The sequence below is a fragment of the Ursus maritimus genome, unplaced genomic scaffold, assembly GCF_017311325.1.
Source record: "Ursus maritimus isolate PB19 unplaced genomic scaffold, ASM1731132v1 scaffold_23, whole genome shotgun sequence".
NCBI lineage: Eukaryota > Metazoa > Chordata > Mammalia > Carnivora > Ursidae > Ursus > Ursus maritimus.
Genome location: NW_024424786.1, coordinates 21,291,406 through 21,309,998, shown reverse-complemented (window position 1 = coordinate 21,309,998; position 18,593 = coordinate 21,291,406). Strand labels below are relative to the sequence as shown.

General features: G+C 51.3%; 1 protein-coding gene and 1 long non-coding RNA gene across 4 annotated transcripts in view; one reads left to right on the top strand and one right to left on the bottom strand.

Annotated features, from left to right (window-relative positions):
- Nucleotides 1–737: 737 nt before the first annotated feature.
- On the bottom strand, nucleotides 738–2,873 carry FJX1 (four-jointed box kinase 1). Its single transcript, XM_040638701.1, has one exon. It carries the CDS (start codon nucleotides 2,871–2,873, stop codon nucleotides 1,572–1,574), a length of 1,302 nt encoding a protein of 433 aa, XP_040494635.1. The 3' UTR covers nucleotides 738–1,571.
- A 300-nt stretch (nucleotides 2,874–3,173) lies between these two features.
- The window catches only part of LOC103659314, a 35,421-nt gene continuing 20,001 nt past the window's right edge, over nucleotides 3,174–18,593 (top strand). Inside the window, exons 1-3 of one of the 3 annotated variants that reach the window (XR_005837089.1) lie at nucleotides 3,174–3,651; nucleotides 4,290–4,394; nucleotides 4,498–5,474. This is a non-coding gene — a long non-coding RNA (uncharacterized LOC103659314). Of the gene's footprint in view, nucleotides 3,652–4,289; nucleotides 4,395–4,497; nucleotides 5,475–18,593 lie in introns of those variants that run through there. The other 2 variants (XR_567457.2, XR_005837088.1) reach the window with 2 other exon arrangements.

Below are 18,593 nucleotides of genomic sequence, written 5' to 3'. Positions count from 1 at the left end.
CCATGGCTGTTCTGAAGGATCATGCGATTAGTACCTGGAAAAAACACCAACACAATCTCTTAAGAGGGTTGGAGGAGTCCAGATGTTGGAGATTATGATCTCCTGGATGCGATGGAATTTATGCCAGATTTTTTTGTGCCAGGAGATTAAAGAGAACAATTAATTTATGACTTTCTCTACCTGTTTGCAATATGTGCTCAGCTTATCATCTGTATATATTGTGATGCATGGTAATTACAATGCTGAAAAAAATGTACAACACGTGCTCACTGTCGTTAGGTTTAAAAGGGGGGCATTTGTCATATTTTAGCCTGCACAGCTGGTTCTATCATATTTGCCAAATGATTAATATAGGAATATATTACAGTGAAATCCTTTTATATCAAAGTTTTATTTGCCAGGAAATAGAATACTTTCCTTCCCTCTCCCTCCCCCGCATTCTCTACTTAACTCTGAAATTTCCTGCACTAGGGTTCATTTGAGCGAACAAGACAGGGAAACTGCTCTGTCTTTGTTCAATTCTCTTAGTTCCGGTAATCACAACTGGGCTATATATGCACCCTTTGTTTTAAAAAGCACATCCACAAGGGAGAAAACCTAAAGCTTATTTTAAAAGCAGGCAGGGCATCAGAGGTCTGCCACAGTTAAAACCACAGAAATTAAGTTCTAAATTTTAAACTCCCTTTTATTGAAATATAAGTTTGTTTAGTATATTTACAACACACTTTATGCACATATATACACAGAAGGCAAATTTTGTCAAATAAAAAAAGTTTTTCTTAATAAAAAACTAAAATAAAAACAAAGTAAAGTGCATGAAACTCATTTTCTTCTGGTGAACAACATCATTGTCAAAATTTTGGTCGGAGGGGAGGGGTTAGGAAGAAGAAATTCATTACTTGACTCAGTGCATACCGCCGGTCCTGCATTTGCAGCCTTTAGGCCAAAAAGGTATGTGGTAAGGAACCAGTCAGACAAATCGTCAGGGTCTGTAGGACCCCCGGTTCTGAAGGTCCTGCTCTCTTTGTCCTATCGGGAGCCTTCCCCCAGCTCCTAACAGTGATCTCACCATCACGGTGCTGGAACAAAGGCAGAACACAGGAAGGGGGCTCCACCAGCCAATGTCACAGCCCTGCTCCGGGGCCACCAGCGCTGCGTTTGGTAGGAAATGCACAATTAGCTCAACGGCTCAAATAGAAGTTTTTCTTTTTCGGAAAGGGAATGAGGGGGGCAGGGAATGGGATGCATCTCCCACAGAGACGGCCACCCGGGGGCCAAACTCCAGCCGCCGGTTTCTTCGGATCCAAACTCCGTGCTGGCACAGGGCAGAATCCTTTTATAGGCTGTTACACTTCTCGCCCCGGTGAGTTCGTCCTCCTAGAACTTTGAAAGGAAACAGCAGGAGACGGAGAGAAAGGGGCAGGTGGGTGAAGCTGTGAAGTTTTAGCCTCCATTCCGCTCGGGGCACCGGCTGGGCGTTGGCCGGTCCCAGGCGGTGGCCGAGGCGACGGCCCTTCCCCCATCATCCATTCCCCAGCCAGGGGTCTCTCCCTCTCCTCTTCCGAGGGATGCTAAGTCCCCGGGCGGCGGCCGTATTTGGCCTTGCAGTGCAAAATGTGCTTGGCGAGGAAGTCGAGGCGGCGCTGCAGCAGCTGAGCGTGGGGGTCGGCGAGCGCGGCCAGCTCCGGGAAGCGAGGCTCGTGGTGCCGGTAGAGGCGCAGCAGCCGGGCGGCCGCGTCCTGGCCGCGGTGCAGCTCCAGCACGCGCCGCGCTGTCCGCTCGCGGAACACGCACACCGACTGCAGCAGCGGCTCGTTATACTTGTCCCACATGCCCGCCACCCGGTAGCCGTGCACCAAGCCCGCCTCGTTGTCCAGAAAGACCAGCGCCCCGCTGGGGCCGCGGTGCAGGTTGCTGGTGGCGCGCTGCATGACGCGCGGGTCCCACTGCAGGCTGAAGAGATTGCTGACGAGCCGGTCGAAGTTGGCCGTCAGATAGTCGAAAAGGATCAAGTCCGTCCACTGCACCAGATCCACCAGCTCCGCCTGGCTGCGATTGGCCAGCTCGCCCCCAGCGGCACGCAGGGGCCGCAGCTGGCCGTCCTCGGAGCGCCAGGGCGCGGGCACCACCACGTCCGTGAGGTTAGGAAGCCAGCGCGTCAGGCTCACCACGCTGCCCTCCGTCCAGTGCGCGGCGCGAAGCTCCTCCTGCACCTGCGCCCACTGCGCGCCGCGAGCCTCCACCCGGGCCAGTGCCAGCGGCGGCACGTGGCGCTGGAGGCCCAGCAGGCGCGCCAGGTAGTAGGACAGGGCCTCGCCCTGTATCTGCTCCGGGTTGATGCCGTAGCGCACGCAGGCACGGGTGCCGTCGGAGAAGCGTGCCAGCCGGTTGGAGCTGCGCCCGCAGCCGCCGCGCTCCAGGGCCACCACCCGGGCGCGGCGCGCCGCCTCCAGCCACGCCGCCGCCTGCGACTCCGAGAAGCCGCGGGGCACCTGCTCCTCCAGGCCGCGGCTCCAGAAGACGCCCCCGTGCACCGCGGCGCGCCCCTCGGGCCCGGGCCGCCCGGCTGGCACGTGCCGCCCGCGCACGCCTGGGGGCCGCCGGGGCGGGCCGTCCGCGCCGGCAGCCAAGGTGAGCAGCGCCCGGAAAGTTTTCAGGGAGCCGCCGCGGGCGTCCCGCGCTAGGGGCGGGGGCAGAGGGAAGCGAGGCGCGGGCCCCGGGCCGCCGCTCCGGGCCGGGCGCCGGGAGAGTCGGTCTTCGGGCGGCTGGGTGCGCGGCGGCAGGAGCCCGCCCCACAGCGCCAGCAGCGAGCCCAGCGCCAGCAGCCAGAGCCCCGCGGCGGCGGCGGCGGCGTCCCGCATCCTCCTGCCCATGCTCCCCCGGCCGTGCCGGGGCCGCCGCCGCTTCAAGCCGAGCCCGGGCGCCCGGGTCCCGGCGGCGAGGCGGGCCCGGCAGCGTGCTGGCTCCGGGGCTCCGGGCGCCTCAGCCCCATCGCGGCCGCGGGGCTCTGCCCGGCGCTGGGAACTCGCCTCGCCGCCGCTTCCCAGCTGCTTTTGTATTTCGCTGTGAGACCCTCGGGCGGGCGCGATTCACAGGCGCCCGGACCACGTGGGAGCGAGGGGGATCCCCCTCCCCCTCCGCGGCCGCCGCTCCCCGCCCCCTTCCCTCCTCTTCCCCTTAAAGCGGCGATGGCTCCTTCCGAGCGGGAGAGGCGGCCCCACTTCGGTCGGGGACTTCGGGGCCTGGTGGAAGCCGGGCCGGCGGCGCCCGCGCGGGGGCGTCGGAGGGGGCGGTGCGGAGCTGGAGTTGCGCGGGGAGAGGGAGGGACGCGCCTCTGGCCCCGGCGGGGGTCGGAGTGGTTGCCGGGTGCCCCGCGCCGGGGCAGCGCCTGGCCTCCTGCAAAGTTCAGAGTGACCCCTGCCGCGCTCCGGGCGCCGCCTGGCGAGGGTTGGGGCGGGTCCCTTGGCCTTCTTGCTTTCCGACGGTGTGATTCACCCTGCCTTATGCAAATCCACGGGAAGCTCTCCGAGCCACAGAGGATGTGACTCCAGCCCGGTTAGAGGAACCATCTGTAGCAAACAACTTTGAACCGACACCCCCTTTTCGAGCGCGCCTACCACCGTGGGTCACTGCGGGCGTGTGCGCTTTGAGGTTGGTGGTTCTATCTTTCCTGAGGGACTCACGGGGAATTAAACCTCAATGTGCAAGTAATAGAACCCCTAGGCCAGCTCCCAGCCATTCGTTCATCCATTCAGTGAAGCCTGGTCTCTGGGCAGTAAAACCCACAGATTCTCCTCGTGCTCCTGGAGCTCACGTTCCAGGGAGAGGTTCAGGCTGCTATGAGAACATTGTAACCGAGGATCCGACCTAGTGCAGGAAGGAGAGGTTGTCAGAGACTCTCTCTCCAAAGAAATGATATAATTTTGCTCAGGAGGAAACTGAGGCGGAAAAGGCTTGCGCAATATGCTGGGCTTAGCAAGTACACACACTAAATAAAATTCAAACTCGGACCTTCTGGCAGCACGCCACCTGATTTTCCCTCATCAGGAAAGCTCATTATTTTTTATCAAGTTGCCAGCATTTTCATTTTTTTAACTCACTGTCATTTAGCTAGTCACTTAATTCTCCAAATGTGATTTTCAATTCAAATGAAAAAAAAAATCCCAATATTACATTTGACTTGCTGGTTTAATGGTTTCAGGGAAAAACAAATCTTTGGGGGGGGGGCATGGAGAGTGGAGGAGAAAAAACCCAAAAACAATGACAAAACAAACCACACTCTCTTTCAGCCACCTCTGGGTTCAAGCCACCAAGAAGGCTCTTGAATAAGAATTGGCTTCCCCCCTTTCCTCTCTGCAAGAGTGTGTGTCCCAGATCCAAACCAAGATTCCCAGGTAAGACGCAAAATTGGGGGTGGAGGGGGACTCCGCCTCCTGGAGGCAGGAGTTAGAAATCTACTTTCTTACATGTGTTTCTTTTCTCTTTATCCACCATCAGGTGCACATGGGGGTTTTCAACTTCATTAGCTCATCAGCTGGCACTGATTATATTTTATTCTCCAAAGAATGAATGTTTAGAGTTACAGGGCAGACACCCTAATGTTTGTGGCTGACCGGAGGCATCAAAAGACCACATCTGGAGCCTTCTAGCGCTGACCCTGTATACTATACCCTCAAGTGTTTCCATATTGGCTGAAGTGTGGAGTCTTTGTTGAATCTGTTCCATACCACACAGCTCTATCATGCCTTTTTACAGATCTTATCTGATGCTGTGGTCACTATGGCTCCCATATGGAGGCATCAAAACATAGTAATTCATTAAAAGGTATTGTTCCTGCTCTGTGTAAGCTCCTCGCCCTCTATGTTAACCTAGAGAGCAGGGACTACTATTTCTTAACCTTTATTTCTCTTACCACTTAACATAGTATATTACACTAAATAGATGCTCAATAAGTTGAATTTGATTTTTTTATCTTTTGGTTTACCTTCTGAGAATTTTTTTTTTTTTGAATGCAGCGCATTCAGCCTGGGTAAACCGTAAGCAAGAGCGCCACCTTGTGGGCATAAGTGGAATATCATCTGCTTAGAGAAATGTGTATACATGGTTAAGAGGATGATTCATTTATTCCAGCTAAATTCTGAGCCTATGACATGGCTACCACAGCCGGTGACATGTCCTAGGTGCTATGGGGAAATCCAAAGTAGTTGGTGTCTCTCTCTCTTTAGCTGTTAACAACAGCGTAAAGAACTATAAGGGATAGTTCATTGTCATTGTCTGAGGAGTCCCTCTTGTCTGTTTTTTCTGGGCTGCCTAGCACGGTGCCTGGCACTTAGTGGGTGTTCAGTAACAATTTGCCGAATAAATCATTGGAATGTTAATGAGATTAAGTTTCTGCAAGTGGCATGTATTGATTTAAAAAAAAACCCAACTTACTACTAAAAGATACAAAATAAGAACTTTCATCTTAGGGACACCTGGGTGGCTCAGTTGGTTAAGTGTCTGACTTCCGCATAGGTCATGATCCCAGCGTCCTAGGATCGAGTCCCGCATCGGGCTCCCTGCTCAGTGGGGAGCCTGCTTCTCCCTCTGCCTGCTGCTCCCCTGCTTGTGCTCTCTCTCTCTCTCCCCCTTTCTCTGACAAATAAATAAAAATCTTAAAAAGAAAAAGAACTTTCATTTTAAAAGGAAAAAAATATCAGCGAAGGCTCCACATAATGTGGGAAGAGGAGGCACATGACTTTCATTCTAGAAGAGCTGGCCTCCAACCCAGATATTCCAAATCCCAGAATCTTTCCATCATGTTCCTGGTATTGATGAAGAAACTGGGTCCATCATGTTCCTGGTATTGATGAAGAAACTGGGTCTTACAGAAGTCAGCTAAGATCTTACCTTTTGGAAGATGGACTGGCCTTATCCTAGCCCTTTTTTTTTTTTTAAAGATTTTATTTATTTATTTGACAGAGATAGAGACAGCCAGCGAGGGAGGGAACACAAGCAGGGGGAGTGGGAGAGGAAGAAGCAGGCTCACAGCGGAGAAGCCTGATGTGGGGCTCGATCCCACAACGCCGGGATCACGCCCTGAGCCGAAGGCAGACGCCCAACCGCTGTGCCACCCAGGCGCCCCTTATCCTAGCCCTTTGCCTGCAGCCACAGGACCCAAAGCACCGTGTATCACAATGGGCCACACTAATAGAAGCTTGAGCAAGTGCACCGAAATACAGAAAGGCACCAAAGGACTAAAACCAAAACCAAAAAACAAACTCCGAGTGGAATGCCATTTTAAAGTGGTATTTGATTATTTTAGACAGTGTTAAAACATTAAACACACTCCTGTGTTTTACCTGTAAGATGACAACATTCCCACTTGCCTTAACCTCCCAGCCTGGGGACACTCCCCTTCCCCACTCATGGCCAAGCCACTGTGGCTCCTTGGGATAGCACCGTTCATCACGATGTCCAGCCCCTGGCCCTTCTGCCCCTCTGGTAGTGGCTTTAGGATGAGGGAAGGTGCTGCTTATCTGTCCCTACCTGGTACCCTATTTTCACCTTGAGAACTTTCTTAATATTCCTCTGAGCTTCTCCCTGAGCCTTGACTTCCAATTGCTTCACATTTTTCCATAGTCCTGTTGGAAGAATGATCTGGCTCATTTAACAGTGCCTCCTGGGAAAGAGGGTGGGGGTGGCGTTGAGGGTTGGGAACAGGGCAGGAGGCTCGGAGTTGGAACCTTTCCCAAGTCTGGCATTTCCACATTCTGGCTGTTTCCTTTCTGGCGGGTTATTTCCCTTCTATGAGTTTAGGTTTCCACGTCTGAGGAATGAGGATAATAAATCCTGCCTACCTCACACAGTTGTTAGGAAGTGCTAGCGAGACATTAATAATCACTACAGTGCTGGTGGCACACTGACCGAGTGCTTATTATGGGCTTGGCACAGGGCGTTACCTGCTTTCTCTGGCACACACACGTCTCCAACAAATAGGAATGTCCCCACTTTACAGATGGGAACGCTGAAGCTTAACCAGTGACTGGCCCGAAGTCGTATAGCAAGTAAACGGCCGGGCTGAGGTTCCAGAATGATGGAGGAGAGACCCCTTGCAAAAAAACAAAACAAAACAAAACTGGGAAAATGTCAGATATAAAAAATTACTGCATTTAGTCAAAGTAGACTCAACTCAGGTTAAATTTTGCTTTGAAATGTTCTCTGGGGTTGCGACTAAGTGAAATGGTTAGGAGAACAAACCCTCAAACCAAATGGTCTGGGTTTAAAACTTCCCAGGTGTGCAACCTTGAATAAGTTACTCGGCCTCGCTGTGCCTCAGTGCACTCAGGTGTGAAATGCGGTTATAATAGTCTTACAGGTGTTGCTAATACTGATGGTAACAATTAGGTAACATCTGATGATTCATACTAATTAATAGTAACCTTGTAGCTTATTGAGAGAATTAAATTAGTCCCTATATTTACAGTGCTTAAAAGACCAAGAGTTCAGGGGCGCCTGGGTGGCGCAGTCGTTAAGCGTCTGCCTTCGGCTCAGGGCGTGATCCCGGCGTTCTGGGATCGAGCCCCACATCAGGCTCCTCCACTATGAGCCTGCTTCTTCCTCTCCCACTCCCCCTGCTTGTGTTCCCTCTCTCGCTGGCTGTCTCTCTCTCTCTGTCAAATTAATAAATAAAATCTTTAAAAAAAAAAAAAAAAGACCAAGAGTTCACATTTACAGTATTTGTGTAATTCCATGCATGAGACAGCTAGCTGTGTGACTCCGGGCAGTTTTCCAACTTCTCTGGGCCATAGTTTTCTTATTTGGGTCTCTCTCCTCCCCACTCTTTGTCCCCCTAGGGTACATTATTTTCCTGCTCGGGGATCATTTTCCTTTTCTTGGTATGTCTCTATTAGATCACAAGCTCAAGAATTACTTAACTGATCCCGTTCTCACATACCCGGCTGTCAGGGGCAGGTATATACACAGCTTGTTCCAGGTAAGTCCTACACGATAGCGAGAAGGGGGTCAGGAAATATGATCGGCTTTGCAACTAGTCTGCCTGCCTGAATGAGTCTCACTTTTAAGAATACACTCTGTTTCACTGTGTTTCTGGAAAGAAAGTCAGGGTTGACAGAAACGTGTAATTTATGGTGAGACTAACATTTTTATGAACCTCTTTATTTCACGTAGCTCTCTTTTGACCTGCTTTTGAAAAAGGTTCCTATAGCCACTGCTGTTAGAATCTAGAATCTAAAGGTTAGAGCATTGGTGAATTAATTTAGCAAATTTGAAAGCCGTTGCCGACACGCAGCTCAGTCATAATGCATCATGCTCGAGTTACAGGGTATGGTGGTAAAAATTCCGGGCTGGGCACTTAGGGACGTGAGTTTTCTTTTTTTGCTGTAACGTAGTTCAACTGCCATTTTTGTTCACATGCAGAAGGCCAGGAACTGGGCAGTAAGTGACGGGGCAACTGCTTTTCTCTTGTCCTTGACGCCACGTCGGGAGCTTTGGTGGGTTGTCTTCTCTTCGGCTTTCTCTTCCCTTCCTTCTTTCTGGCAGCTCCTCATCCTCCTTCCGGCACCTGGTGCTAGAAGCGAGGCTGGACCCTGATTTTGCTAAGCCAGTCGTGGTGCTCTCAGTCCCCTTGCCCATGTTCGGTTTAGGCATAGGCTTATGACACCATTCTGGCCAGTGAGACCTGGAGTCCCCAGGGAGGTTTCTGGAAAAGATATCCACACTGTGGCCAAAAGCCACAGAAAAGATACGGCCCCTTTCCTCCATGGTTCAGATCCAGATTTGAGGGCTTCGACTTGGGATAGTCACTGCATAACTACAAGGGGAGCTAAGTGGACACATTGATGGGGGCAGAGGAGAAAGATGGAAGGAGCCTGGGTCCTGGGTAGTGGCACCAAGCCCTCAAATTAACTCTGAAGGCACCCTTCCTCCAGGCTTGCCGCGTGGTTGGGGTTTTGTCTGCAGCCAAAAGATTCCTAAATGCTGTACCCCTCGCAGAAGAGTTTACCCACCAGAGTGGAGGTGAACACGCAAGTAGATCTCTCCCATCACAAGGGGGCTCCTGGGCAGGCGGCATGGTGATGCCTTGAGGGACAGGAGCCGTGCAGCCCCGTCCACGTCTTGCACTTACTAACTGTGCCATCTTGGGAAAGTCACTTAACCTCTCTGGGCCTGTTAACTCATCTGAAAAGTGGAGGCGATAACCGTACCTGCCTCATAACGTGATTGTGTGGATGAAACGCGCACGAAGCCTTGAGTAAGTGCTCCAGCTCTTACCGAAACATAAACCACGTGAAAGCATGGAGGAGCGCGCAGCAAATTCCACCAGGGAAAGCGGGGAAGGCTCCACCAAGGGCGCAGATGTGAAGCTGAGTCTTGAAGGGCAAGGGGAGGGGGAGGTGTTTGCAGGTCAGGCTTTGGGGGAGAAGGGCATTCAGGCGAGCAGAGGGAACCACAGGGGAGCTCAGCAGCCAGGAGCCCATGGGTAGATTACCATATCTTTCAGGGGCTCAATTTCCTCATTCTTAAAAGCACTTGAATATGTGGGATTAGCTTAATCCGTTTTGGATACAAGAAACAATGCATAGGCCCCCTCCCTAGATTGAGAAGCTCCAGGTCAGGGATTCTCCAGGGCCCCTTCCTCATTCACTTACGGCTCTTTCCACCCACCCTGAAGACATTCAGTCAACAAACATCTCCCACGAAAGGTGGTGCCGCTGGCTGGCTTTGCTGATTTCTTTGTCCGTCGCCACCCAGAGCTTCGGCCAGCGCGCAGTTAGCCATGCAGCTCCGGCTCCTTCGCTTGCTTGGGCCCCGTCTCATCAGTCAGCTAGATGCTGAAGCTTAATTAAGCTTGTAAATCTTTCTGATTTTCTCAGATGAAAGGTGGCCCGTAAGCACCAGGCTTTATTTGGGTGGCTTCTGCCAAGGGTTATTATAAATAGGGCTTCGCGCGCAGTGGCTGAGCTCTTAGGTTGATAATGTGTCAAGACCAATCGAGGTTTCTGGGAGAGGAGATATTATCATAATGGTTCCATCATATGCAGCAGGTGTTAATGGAAGGGGCCGTGGAAAAAAAAAAAAAAAAACCGTCAGGCAAGCAGCGAAGCCGGGATAGAGGTGGCTGCCGGTGAGGCATCGCTGGCTCCTGGGATCTCCATCATCATCATTAGCTCTATTAGCCTTGGGGCCATTCTTCTGCCGTCTCGTCGAGACCAGACTCAAACTCCAATAAAAAATGGATGCTTTAACTCCAAATGAAAATATATTCCTTCGCTGCTTTTTAAAATCCATTTACATTGAAATGATGGCCAGCAGGTAAGTAATCCATAACTGGGGGCTCACTGCAGTGCAGACGGGAGTGTCGTCAGAATGGTGAGCTGCCTGAGTGGGACGGCCAGGGACTTGCGGCCCTGGGAGAAGTCATCGCTGTGGGACTGAAAAGGGGCCGGAAGGGGTAGCTAACAGACACTCGCTGGTGGCTGGCGGGGACCAGTGAACAGAGACGTAGCTTCACATTTCAACAGTGAGACGGGGGTGGGGGGGTGGGGGTGGGGGTGGGGAGCCGGCTACAGGCTCTTCAGCGACGCAGCCCTGGTTAGGAATGTGCCAGCTTCCTGAGTCCCAGCTGGCATTGCCTAAAACCAGTTTTCTGCATCCCCTAGGCAGATGATCGATGACAGGTGATGGTGATGGAGATGATGAGGATGATGGCGATGGTGTAACCCCCTTGTTGGTTGACCCTGCCCCGCTCTTTCGAAGTTCAGTTCGTCTCTATCCAGATTCCCATTCCACGGCTTGGGAGGGTGCAGAGACTCTCCCTCTATTTCTGAGGGTCCCTGGGGCTCTGTTCCTCAAGCATGTCCTCTGCATCTGCTTCCCTGTTTGTTGTCTTGGCTCCAGCACACAATGACACGCTGCAAAGTTCAGCGTCTTAATCACCCCCCACCCCCCACCAGACGTACTTGTACCAAACGTACGAGGGTAGTGACTTTGCTGAAGATCTGCGGGGCTCCCCAGACTAGGAGTGGAGGGCGTCACATCGCTGTGCAAGGCCGTCGTCCATCTGGCTGTCCTTTCCCTCCTGTCTCTCCTCCTGTGTTCTTTGTGGAGAAACAGGCAGCTTTCCCCCGAGTTTCATGTAACCCAGGGCCACTCTCGCATGCAGGCTTTCTCAGGACCTCAGGTTCCAGACTATCAAGGTTTCTCTGGCGATCAAACTGGGAAAGGGATGCTGGTGGACACAACATCTCCAGGCTACTTCCCATGTGAAAGGCAGGGTGCTGAGAGCTTTCTATGTACTAAAGCTTGAAGACCCATCCCATCCTGTCCTGGAATTGTTATTCCCCCCTTTCACCGATGGGAAAACTGGAGCATTCTGACAAGTAACACTTGGCTCAGGAGACTCCTGCTAAGTGACAGAAGACGAATTCCAATCCTGGTCTGCCAAGAGAGCAAAGTTATGTTCGCTACAACGGCACGTGGCCTCCTGGGGCCGAGAAGAACCCTGGTGAGTTAGCAAAGGGGCCCCTGACTAGGGACTCGTCTCTTCCTCGGTACTGACACATAGTCTTTCTCCAAGCTCGTTTGAAGCAGGTGCTCACTGGTAGCTCGACTTGGCTGCACAACGGAGCCCATCCACTGGGAGATGGTGCAGGCTGGAAAGCTCCATGCGCTTGATATTTTAACAGGTGGGGCAAGAATGGCTAGAAAAGAAGTGGGCTGACCGAAGAGTCCCGGGGACCGTACCACTGCTGTCTCAGGACCAGAATAGCCTGAGCAGTTCACACAAGAATGCCCACTGTAATTTCTTCTCCGGTTTCTCCCCTCCCAGGAGCCAACTCTGAGACGGCCACAGGGAAGAAGGGCAGGTGCCCTGGGGCTGGGCACGTTTGTTACACACCAGACGCTGAGACTCACTCTTGAATATCTCTGGTTCCTTTTCATCTCCGCTGAGGGAAAAAAAGAAGCAAGAAACCTCAGAGGCCATTTCTTGCCTGCCTGAGTTTAAAGAATGGCTGCATTTTAGGGACAATATGGGCCTAAGGAATAGCAGTAGAAAGGCTGAGGATTAATGGTGGTGATATATTTATATAGGTCCTTGCAGTTTTGCTGGGCACTCTCCATGCCCGTCTGGTGGATTTTTACGACAACCTGCTAGGGAGGGATAGGGGGCAGGTGTGGGTGACTGTTCTTCTTTGATGGAGGAGAAAGTTGAGCTTCAGAGGGTTGTGTGATGAACACAAGGCAAACAGCTAGTTCCTAGCAGACCTGGAACTAGAGCGCGCTTTACCTGACTTCCACGTCAGAGCTTTCCCAGGGCCATCCCTCTTTGCCCAGTTCTGTTCACACCTGCAGACTCTGTCACTATCCTGGTTTTCCGCATGATTACACATTCATGTTACATGTATGTTCCAGTATCCACTGAAACTCCAGTAAGGTGGACAGAAAAGAAGAACACAGGGAGGATTCCTAAAAAGCTAGAATATCTAAAAGCTCCTCTCTCATTATAGGTGCTTTCTATTTCTCCTGCTGGCATCTGTGACATGAAGGAGGAGGGAAAGAACAATCAGAAGGGCCAGGGGGAAAGAGCAGGATTATTTTGAAATATTCTTCTTTGCTTGCCTGTTTCTATTGGTTAAATAACCAGAGGATAACTAGGGGCTTTAATCGAGGGGAGGCAGAGAGAGAAAGTGGAGGTAATCACCAATGACTGGATTATTTTCTTTTTGAATATTTATTTATTTGAGAGAGAGACAGAGAGAGAGCGAGCACACGTGCACGAGTGGGGAGGAGGGGTAGAGGGAGAGGGGAAGCAGACTCTCTGCCTGCTGAGCAGGGAGCCCAACACGGGGCTCGATCCCAGGACCCTAGGATGATGACCTGAGCCAAAGGCAGACAGTTAACCGACTGAGCCATCCAGGCGCCCCTCACTGGATTATTTTCTAAGTGACTTTTTTTGAAGTGGGGAGGGAAATTGCAAAACAACCCAGAACTGGCAAAGAGGAAATAGTAAGAAACAAAAAGCTTTGTCTTGGTTCTCTGCTCTCATGTACGATACCCTTGCTTACACAGGGCAAAACCAAGCCAACAGACGTAAACAGGAGGCTTGACCTTGCCATGTTGTCCCACTGAGAGGATCCTTGAGTTAGGGATGCTGACGGCTCTGCATGCCCCTTAGGTTCAGTGAGGGAGCTCGGCGACATAGAAGTCCTCTGCGTTGGTTTTCTTATTTGTAAAATGGGATATTAATACTTCCCTCACGGTGGGTACTGTGAGAATTAAATGAGATTATGGGACTAGGTAACACAGAGTAGGTGAAAAGTCCCGATATGGTTTCTGGCACATCATAGGCATTCAGTCAGTATTATAGACCACACACCCCGCTGCGTAGAGACATGGCTGGGAGGATACATATAAGCTGTCCATAGTGTTACTTCTCAAGACGGTGTGTGTGGCACTTTGACTTTTTACTTTATGTGTCCTAGAGTACTTGGAGGAAGCATGCTGCGTTAGTATTGAAGGGTATGCATGGAGGGTCAAGTTAAAACTTAGGATCAGATAGAGAAGAATACAGAACGGAGCATCTTGGTACTCCCCGTCTTTGTGTGATTGTGAAATCTTTACCTGCTACACTTGAATCAGGTGAGGGGCCGTGGGTGGCAAGCATTGGAAACGGACTGGCTAAGTCAAGAAGCAAAAGTGGGATTTGGTGGAAGGACATTGGAATAGGTCACCGGTGGAAGAACTGGAAATTGGGAATTGGAAAGCGCCAGACCTAAAGAGCGCTGGCTAGGTAAACAGGAGGACCTTCCCCCCGGCGGTGCAGGTGTAAGACGACTCAGTCCCCGGCGCTGCCCATTGAAGCTCTTACAGTCTAGAGGCAGCGAACCTGATTGGTTGGGCTTGGAACACACGTTTCCCCATTGGCTCATCCAGCTTTTACCACGTGACAGAGCAGGAAGTCTGTAAGGGAGCGCTTCTGGGCGGGACCACCTTCCACCCAACACTTCTGGATTATTTGACTTTTGACAAATTATCACCTTGCATTGCTTATTTATTTATTTTTTTAAAAAGATTTTTTATTTATTCGAGAGAGTGAGAGCAAGGGGGGTGGGAGGAGGAGCAGAAGGAGAGGGACAAGCTGACTTAGCCCCGAGCACGAAGCTGAGCAGGGGCTCCATCCCAGGATCCTGAGACCAGGACTTGAGCTGAAACCAAGAGTCGGAGGCTTAACTGACTGAGCCACCCAGGTACCCTTACTTTTCAAATAATAATGAGAAAACTCTAACAGTTAATTTAGCAGAGTTATGGACTCTGAGAAACAGACTGAGGGCTTCAGAGGGGAGGGGGGTGGGGGAATGGGATAGGCTGGTGATGGGTAGTAAGGAGGGCACATATTGCATGGTGCACTGGGTGTTATACGCAAGTAATGAATCAACGAACTTTACATCAAAAACCAGGGATGTACTGTATGGTGACTAACATAATAAAAAAATTATTTAAAAAAATTTAGCAGAATTATGCTGGACAGTCTCGACAGGATGTCTCTTAGGCATCTTTTATCAGGAGCCCATAAAAGTCAACTCCGAGCAGCATGATTTGTCATTCATGTGCCTAGAGACACATCCCAGGTGACACATCGGCCTTGGGTCTGAATCAGCGTTGGTCGTGGTGGCAAACACACCCACGCGACAACAACAGTACTTGGCTTTTTGACTCCCGCGGTTAGCAGATCCAAAATTTCCACAAATCTGCGTACGATGCCTCTCGGTTTAGGAAGAGGGGTTGAGAGCTGTATTATTAGGGTAAAGAAAAGGAATAGGACATCTGTGTTTGTTCCAACAGTAGCTGTTATTTTATGGTGGTTGGAAAGCAGGGTATCTGGAGCTCAGATAAGGTATGCAGGGTATATTCCGTGGTTGTATGAGAGACAGACAGAAGGAGAGAGAGAGAGAGACCGTTTCATTGCCCGCAGGCAGGATGATTTAGCCAGTGTTGTATAAGGCCGAGCTCAGATCCAGCCTGCATTTTCTTTGCTGACCATCTGTGTTTCCCAGGAAAGCGGCGGCCAGCCAGGGCCTGAGAGCTTTAGGAAAAAGTGAGAAGCAGGGAGGACAGCCAGTCCAGGAGGGGCTGGAGGAATGCTTTGTGTCCTTGTAATGCCTCCTGGCAACAGCAGCCCCACAGGGGCCTGGCTTGGCTACCTCTCCTTCTGTTAGCCCCATAAGCGTCCTTCCCAGTGTCAGTAAATCCTCTCCCCGGCCACCCACCTGTTCCTTGTGATTTTTTTTTTCTAGGGGTGGGTACTGGGGGGAGATCATCAGAAACTACTAATTTGAAGGCAGAAGTCTCACCTCTAAAAACCACGGATGGACTAAGGGCAGGTACCATTTGTTGCACGTGGCTATGTGCCGGGCAACTCGCATAGCCTCACAAACCCTTTTTCGTGGGTTTTATAACCCCTATTTATAAACGAGGAAACCAGGGTTTGGAGAGCTTCAGTATATCCCTCAAGTGGGCCCAGTTCTTAAATGGTAGAGCCAGATTGAAACCTCGGCCAGCGTGTCCCCAGGTCACTGGAACCTCCCACTTTCTCTACGCTGAAAAGCCAGCTCAGAAGGACCCCAGGCCCAGTGGCTCTGCCACCCATCACTGGCTGCCCTGGGACTCGTTGCAGAACCGAAAGCAGTCTCAGCCTTAACTACAACAAATTGGGAATTCTGATACAGTATCTTCTCCCCAAGCCAGCATTTTCATAACACAATTTTAAGCCAAGCCTTGGAGGCTACTTTTTCAGGGGGTGGTTGGGAGACCAAGGTTCCATGAACTGCCAAGAGCTCCTACCCGGCCGTGAGAGCCCTTTAAAGAGCCCTCTTTCTAAGCCCTCCCCGCCCCCATTGGAAGTCTTTTTTTCCCTTGTCTGCAGCTCTCGATGCAGGGTATTCTAACCTCTGAAGTTCCCAGAACAGGACCGTTAGACTGAATAGGTTCATTGGAATTAAAAATATTGTGAATTTCGTGCTAACTGCCTCTGGCCAGAACTGGAATAGACATGACATTGCTTCAGACGCTACCGTGCACTAATTAAACCAGCAGAGAATGAAGCAACAGAAATACAACAGGAACAAAACTGGGGGTTGTGGGCTTCAGAACACTCCCCCAGCAGGGCCGTTGAATTTAAATTTCCATTACTTCGAGCGAATATGGCCCTAAGGAATCACGTAGGGATGGTTTTTCATATGATTTCAGGGCAAGTCCCTCTTGCAGCATAGTCACGTTAGTAAAGCTATATGGTTGGGGGAAAAAAGCATAAAATATATGTATACCTAGGAAAGAGTCCAGGAGAATACATACCTGTTACCAGCGGTAACCTTGGGGAAAGAGAATTTGAAGAGAAAGAACTTTCCTCTTTTTCTTTTAAAAATATTTTTATATATTCCTGGCGCGCTTAAATGCATTATACGCAGCCTGCACTTTCGAGCCGACTGGAATGACCGAGGGTATGCTTTAGAGTGACTGATTCATACTTCACGGCACTAGATTGTCAAAAGGCAGATTACACTGGGTTACCATTAGGAAGCAGCTCTGGTGGGCCAGGAACGAAGATGGGAAGGGTCTGAGCGTGGCCGGTAGCAGTAGAGATGGAAAGGAAGGGGGAGAGGGGCTTGTGTGTCATTAAAAGCCGGGAGCCAGGGCGTGATAATGAATTTTCCGTGGCAATTTGAATGGGCTAAAAGGTGCCCAGAGAGCTGGTGAGACCTTATCTTTGGGTGTGTGTGAGGGTGTTTCTAGAAGAGACTAGCATTTGATTCTGTGGACTAAGAAGATCCCCCTCACCAACGTGGGTGGGCGAGCTTCCTTTTGCTGGAACTGGCGAGGGAATGCTGATCGGCTGAGGCTGCCCGAGTCAATCACAGTTATAAGGGTGGCGGTGGTGTCAACCACCTGTAGGGCCGCTGCACAATGGGGGAGGGGTGGGAGGGATATTAGGGAGCTGTCAAGTTCTGGTTTGGGTTCTTGGAGCAGGAGTGGTCCATGTTTGTGGTGGATGGTGTTGAAAGAGGAAAATGGCAAAAGGAAGGACACCTGGGTGGCTCAGTCGGTTAAGCATCTGCCTTCGGCTCTGGTCACGATCCCAGGGTCTTGTGATCGAGTCTCACATCGGGCCCCCTGCTCAGTGGGGAGCCTGCTTCTCCCTCTCCCTCTGCCTGCTGCTCCCCCTGCTTGTGCTCTCTCGCTCTCTGTCTGACAAATAAATAAATCTTAAAAAGAAAAAGGAAGAAAGTGGCAAAAGGAAGATGGTGGATTTCCCAAATCGAGAAGCAGGACAGTAAATGTGACCTCGGCTCAGGGTGGATGGCCGGGTCTAATCTGGAACAGCACCTCTGAGGTCACTGGCTGGGGGCTGTGGAGGAGAATGATCAGGAGGTGCTGGGAAGACTATGCATGAAGCACCAAGGTCCTGCAGGCTAGACAAGGGGCCTCCAGGGCTTTGCTCGGCTCTGCGGGAGTGAGCCCGCCAGGGAGACACCTCTTTCAGCGGCTCTGCTGGCGTGAGCAGGGAGCTGGTGAGTGGAGCGCAGGGCAGCATGGAACGGTGTCACTGCACAGCGTGTGGAGGGCCGTGGACCCAGAGCAGCTCTGTGACGTTGAATGAGTTCATTTACATAGAGCATGTGGAGGGCCTGGCGTGGGGGGCCTGCCCCGTCCCTGGCAGGAGTGGTCTTATTTTTAATCATTTGAGGCAGAAGAAGGACAGCAGCAATGGAAACAGGAAACTGAGTGATTCAGGACTCCTTCCCGCTTGGAAGGGACAGTTTGCCGAACCTCCTTTCTGGACTTGATAACCCCGGGGAGGGGAAGTCTCAAGAGTGTGATGACTGGGATTCCTTCCAATCTGGTGAATGGGAGCGTGAGAAGGAGTCAGTTTATTTGAGAAATTAAGGCCTATGGCATTCCTGTGTCTCGCAAGTGTGGAGCAGGGGATATATACGAAACTGGAAAATTATATGCACACATGCTTGAAGTATGTGATCTCATTCGAGCCTCACTGCACCCTACAAGGCAGGCATGGCAGAGGAGAAGCAGCTCAGCTTGGAGGCATTCAGTCCGCGGCCCGAGGTCCTGACCTGGAACATGCTCCAGCTGGTCTTTGAGGCCAGCCTCCACGTGCTCTCCCCACCCCTGCCCCCTCTGGCCTCACCACAGTATCACGTCTGCATGAAACATTCAGAACTGCTGCGTAGCCCTTTCTACCAATCTGAGGACAAGGCCAAGACGGCAGAGCCAAGCTAGAACCTGGGTCTTTGATGGGCAGGATCCCATCCTAGAAGCCTCCAGCAGCAGAAACTGCTAGTTGCCTTTCCAATGTCCACTCTACTCTTCCTCCTTAGCAACAGAGAATCTATATTGATGGATGTAGCCATGTACATAGATACAAAACCACATTTTCCAGACTCCTATGTCAACGCAGGTAGCTAATGAAAGTGGGAAGTGGCCCTTCGCTCTGCCCCTCTTTGCCTTCCTGCTTCCTGGAATGTGGACATGATGGTTAGAGCGGTGACAGCCATTGTGTGACCACGAAGCTAACTTGA